This window comes from Ruditapes philippinarum, unplaced genomic scaffold (genome assembly GCF_026571515.1).
Source record: "Ruditapes philippinarum isolate M1 unplaced genomic scaffold, ASM2657151v2 ctg12692_1_1_1_1, whole genome shotgun sequence".
Classification (NCBI taxonomy): Eukaryota; Metazoa; Mollusca; class Bivalvia; order Venerida; family Veneridae; genus Ruditapes; species Ruditapes philippinarum.
Window position 1 is genome coordinate 31,657 of NW_026861069.1, and position 6,000 is coordinate 37,656.

Here is a 6,000-nt window from a genome sequence, read left to right on the forward strand (position 1 = left end):
ATGAACTTTCATTTCTAGAACTTTACATTTATTTATATATACATGTATTTTGGAGATATGATATATCAAGATGAAATGTTAATGTCAGCCAAGAATACAGAGCAAAAACAAACTATATGTTTTGGACCAGCTGACTTAACTACACAGGGGACAAAGATTGTATTCTTTCTGATCCGAAATTTTAATGGCTGGATTAGTTTATACGTTCAAATCTGATATTGAAAAGGAAAAAATCTGATATTGAAAAGGACAAAATATTTATTAAAACTGCTCAATTCAAGTATATATTTTATGATGCAGACATAACCAAGATCACATATAAATAAAAAGCTAATAATGTAGAAATAAACTTTACAGAATGTAAAGAATTTCCCCAGTTCTTGTAACGGACAGAATAAGACAAACTGAAGGGTAGAACAAAAAATAAAATGATGTGTTAAATGAATATATTCTCCATCTGGTCCAAGTATCATCAAAATAATTTTTGAGTTAAAGGCAGGATCCTTATTTTTTCTGACTGACATAATGATGGGCACAACCTCTAAAAGTTCTTCTATTCACATACCAAGAATCATCAACCTAGCATTTATGATTGTACTTTTTAAGTTAGGATCCAATTTCTTTGGAGACATAGGATGACAGACAAATAGACCGGTGAAAAACTGAAAATGATATACATAAACTTCATATGAGCCGCGCCATGACAAAACCAACATAATGGGTTTGAGACCAGCATGGATCCAGACCAGCCTGCATATCCGCGCAGTCTTATCAGGATCCATGCTGTTCGCTTACAAACCCTATAACAAGTAAAGAAACTGATAGCAAACAGTATGGATCCTGATCATACTGCGTGGATGCGCAGGCTGGTCTGGATCCATGCTGGTAGCAAACCCATTATGTTGGTTTTGTCATGACGCGGCTCATATGGTCTTCTATACACAAACAAAGTACCATCAATCTAGCACATTTTGAGATTAAACTGATTTCAAATTTCTTCAGACAGATGCAATGAGAGATAGTTGGATGGAAATACCTAAAACACCTTCCTGTAAAACCTATAGGGGAATAATTACCATATACAGACATAATTTTAACACAAAAATAATTACCAGAGAACAGACAACGACTGTCTGATAATATAGGATTTCTGGCATCAACTCCATGTAACAGTACCAGACACCTATCATTTAAGTACTGTGTATTCACTTAATTTTGTGGGCATTAAATTTCGTATTTTTGTTGTCAAAGAACATGTTGTGGGTTCTTAAAGTCAAGGACAGTTTTGTTGTTATTTTTTTTTTCTCAAAAGGTTAAACAAATAACAGGATTCAAAATAATCTTACAGCAGTTGAAATCAAATTTTGTTGGATCTTAAACTTTTGGATTGACCCTTCCACTAAAACCATGAATATTTAATTTAATTCCCGCAAAACATAATGATTTTGCAGTATACTTACAGAGACTTCTTCACCTTGTAACAACTCCTCAACAACAACTGTGTCACCGGCTCCACCAAATTTCTTCTCCTAAAATAACAAAAAGTTTTCTTTATACTTTTGCTTTATTGTACTGAAATTAGATACAGGAAAGGTAGGGAGTGAAATACAAGGGGCATATTTTAATAAGTGGCAATGGCAGTGTCTTTTTATAAATAAGTCATACTTGTAAAAATTGATTATTTGAGTCCTTTAAAATATTCAACATGGACCTGTACACTTTTTACTAGCCTCAGACTCTATTCGGGAAAAGCATTTTTGAACTGTTTTTTGGATACACCGTTTATACACTGGTGGAGAGTGCTTTTGACTGCACTACGGGTTTAGAACTGGCAACCAGGAAGGCAAGATTTTATGTATGAGTTTAACCAAATTTTAGAAGAGAGAGACCAAACTCTAGACGGGCTGCAGCAAGTCCTCAATCTCATGGTTAAATTGCGTTGGTGCCACAAATTAAAATATGCCCATTTGGATACAGATCTAAAAACATAGTTTTATCTTTTCAGATAGCTAACAGGCTGGGTGATCATGTAAAATTTGTATACAGCTGAATGAGTCACTTTGGTATATGTGTTTATAAAATTGTTATTGTTTGTTTGATTGGGTTTAACGTCACACCGACACAGTATAGATCATTTGGCGACGTTCCAGCTTTACTGGTGGAGGAAGACGTCAGGTGCACTTCCGAGCATTATTTCAGGCACGAACGGGCACCTGAGTAGAACCTCTGACAATCCGTAAGGTAGCTGGATAGCTTCTTCACATGAAAGAATCCAAAGTCCCTGTCAGGATTCCAACCCACAGCGGTGAGGGGCAAGTGGTTTGAAGTCAACTACCTTAACCACTCGGCCACGGACGCCCATGAATTTGTTATACTTTTCAATAATTTCAATTATTTGAATAATAAACCTATACCATGTTCCAGGCAAATATTTGCCAATTGCAATGAGATATACCTTTCCATTGTACCTGTAAACACTTTTCCCCTGTTATGCTTGCAGATATGTTTCTATGTGGCAATATTTTGATGAAATTTCAAGGAAATAAGAAGGGCATATGAAGCCATACCATTTCTAAGAATGTTGAGGGATAAAAAAAAAACAAAAAGTTTTCATAAAGTGAAACCAGAATGTTTCAAGGAAGGACGTAGGACAAACGGAAGCAAAATGTTTCCTGAGGAGAAGGAGTGGGTATTACATCAGCATAAAACAATATCTTATTTAAGCGACTTACTATCCCACAAAATCACGACTTGCTTTTTGATTAACAGTATCTGACTTAAATGTTTTAATAAGTAAACAGGAAGTAAACAACTTGACTGAAAATTATCACTCCTTCAGGGTTAATAACGCTAATGTACCTGTAAACATTCTCTAACAGCTTGGCATGCCTCTTTCTTATTGGTTGCAATGACAACGCCCTTCCCACCAGCCAACCCGGATGCTTTCACAACCAAAGCCGGAAAGTCTGCGCTGTAATATCAAATATATTGTACCATAATTATATACAAACATAACTAAAGTAACTAATATGAGAGGAACACAACAAGTTTAAACAATTTAACTATTTCATGAAAAGCCTACTAGTGTCAGGTATGCAAACATCTTACCAAGTCTTTTTATAAGTTACACATTATTGGATTGACAAGCAATTAAAGACACACATCTATAATAAGTCTTTGCCATATAATTTCAATTGCTTCAATAAGAAAAGTTCTGCCATTCTATTTCTCACAAACTCACTTCAATATATTCTACCTAACAATTTATTTAAATGTTGCATCAAGTTGGATAAACAGGCGCATGCTGACCAACAACAGGTCAAAGATATAGACCAAGATCTGCCAACATATCTGTGCTGTTTTTTACATGTTCTGCACTTTACACTATTCAGCCAGTACATATTTAGAATTTTTCTCTTGAATGATGAATAGTTTCATCCAAACTGAGAGGGACAAATCCATTAAAGATAGTTATAGTGGTAAGCGTTAAGACATCTTTCAAACATAATGACCCCAATAATACCTCTCTATATAGTTTATAGCATCTTCTGTATTTGTGAAACAGGCAAATCTAGCTGTAGGAATATTGTGCCTTTTCATGAAATTCTTTGAAAACTCTTTACTGGACTCTATCTGAGATGCTTTTTGGTTTGGTCCAAAACACATTATACCTTGAGAATAGAATGATACAGAATACATTTTGTTTAAAGGTATCAAATAATATTAAAATATTGAAGTCCTTCCAGTAGAGCCGTCATTGATAGAGACAATATCAATGTATCGTTGATATTTTTCTGTCAATCAATAATCGATATGCATTTAAAAATCAGAAATTTTGATTAATTATTTAAATGTCTATAAATTCTAAAAATTCACCCAAAACATATACAAAAGCAGGTGGCCATGTCAAGCACTTAGCTGTTGGTAAAAAAATTGACACATTTCATTGCAGTGGTGACAAAAAATGCTCAGAAAAAAAACATGCAAAGGACATTTATAAACGGGACACAACATTTTTCATGTATGTACAAAACAATTGTATTTTGCTAAAAACTTTTAACAGGTATGAAAGCGAATCTTATACAAGAAATTAGGGGTATTTATCAATATACCAGTGTATCGCCGATATTGGTCGTCCGATATTGATGCATCGACAATTTGCTTTGCACTGAATCAATGTCAGCTCTACCTTATAGAGTAATAAACAAGTACATGTTGCTAACTTAGTAGTGATATAACAGTAAAGGCATTAAACAACATACTTCATAAAAGAAATTTGTACATAGCTAAATAGAATGACCAATTGACACATGTTTATATACAACCACATGGGAAGAAAATTTGAGATCATCATCGCCCTGTTCACTTACAAACCCTATTACAAGTAGAGAAACTGATAGCGTACAGGATGGATCCTGAAATCCTAAAATATATATTCAACAGTATTAACATTATATATGATTTATATAAAAACTATAAAATCTGACAAATGCATCTTCAATAAACATTCTATATGACTGTATAATATACTGTACCTTCATCAGTAAGATGATCAGAGATCCCGGCAGCTAGCGGGTCCTCCGGGCCAACAACTACCATAGATACTTCATTGTCTTTACACCACTTACTTACTTCATCAAAGTCCTTCACATTTACCTCTACCAGAAAAATAATAATTTGTTTCATTATACATAAACATTATAAAGAAGATAATTAAAGATATTAATGGCAGGCTTTTTTCCAGGACTTTGGGGACATGACCAAAACCCAAGGAATTTGTTTTGTTAAAAATTGGGGAGGGGGGGGGGGGGGGATTACACGACTGAAATTTTGCAATGATTAAATGAATGCTAAGAATCACTGTTTAGGATGGCATCTTCAAACATTTCAGCACTTTAACAGTGAAGAGGCCCTAATTTAAAAAAAATATAGAATTTGTTCTTCAATATTTTTAATTTTTTAACTTTCAATTAGTAAATTTTTCCTGTGGATTGGGAAAATAATAATACTAATATACTATTTTCAATGGGAATATATGACTGAATAATTTCATATTTTGTGCTACTTTTCTTAGGATACCAAGCATCTAAAATGCAATAAAACCATTATTAAAGCATTACAAAATTCATGTTTCAACGTTCTTTAGAAAAATTTATTCGTTTGTGAAACATAATATGCCTTTAAGATACATAATTTTCTGTTTTAAATTCATTACATCTACAAGGCAATACATGAGTAACCAGAAAATTCACAAACTGTTGACAACAATAATTAACAACTGTCCATCCTAGCTGTGATTCTGTATAAAGTGTTAATTATACTGTTAATTTATCAGCAAAGTGGGGGTCTACGTGTGTGTTCAATAAAACAGGACATTTACAGAGGTCACACAGTGTGCTCAACTTATTAAATACTGGACGCAGTAAAGGAAGACAAAACCAAGTAAAAAGTAGGACAGCTCTCCATAATTATATAACTTTGTATAGTCAAGGTAATTATAGCTCTGAAATTATTATGGAAACAAAACTATCACTGGTTATTATATTTTAACATATTTTCTTAATTGTAACAAATTAATAAATATATTGCATAATTGCAAACAAATACAAAGTGATTTAATACTCACCAACATTATCAATTTTTCCACATTTTGCGGTTCCAGCGTTTCCCGGGGCAACATAAACTGCCTTGACCTCTGATGACTGTGCAAGTTTCCATGATAACGCGTGTTCACGGCCACCTCCACCCACCACAAGAACTTTTAAGGACATCTTATGAAAAAAAAAAAAAACACAACAAATTTAATTGTAACAAGTGCTGTTTAGTTTTCGAGTATATGCAAGATAGTTTGATACTGTCACATAAAAGATCCTGTAACACAATTTTTTATAGTTTCATAATTTTATCATAAATTTAATGCTCAAATGAAGATTTATCAATATTGTAAGTTCCAAAAATAATTACATTTTGTATTTGTAAAGTTATTACCATATTTACATT

General features: G+C 33.2%; 1 protein-coding gene across 1 annotated transcript in view; it reads right to left on the minus strand.

Annotated features, from left to right (window-relative positions):
* Positions 1–5,780, minus strand: part of LOC132714413 (trifunctional purine biosynthetic protein adenosine-3-like) — a 31,686-nt gene extending 25,906 nt beyond the window's left edge. The window contains exons 1-5 of the mRNA XM_060697302.1: positions 5,627–5,780; positions 4,536–4,658; positions 3,524–3,671; positions 2,860–2,971; positions 1,461–1,529 (exon numbers count right to left, since the gene is read on the minus strand). Coding sequence (XP_060553285.1) covers positions 1,461–1,529; positions 2,860–2,971; positions 3,524–3,671; positions 4,536–4,658; positions 5,627–5,771 — 597 coding nt within the window. The 5' untranslated portion in view covers positions 5,772–5,780. The remainder of the gene's footprint in view (positions 1–1,460; positions 1,530–2,859; positions 2,972–3,523; positions 3,672–4,535; positions 4,659–5,626) is intronic.
* Between the last annotated feature and the right edge of the window lie 220 nt (positions 5,781–6,000).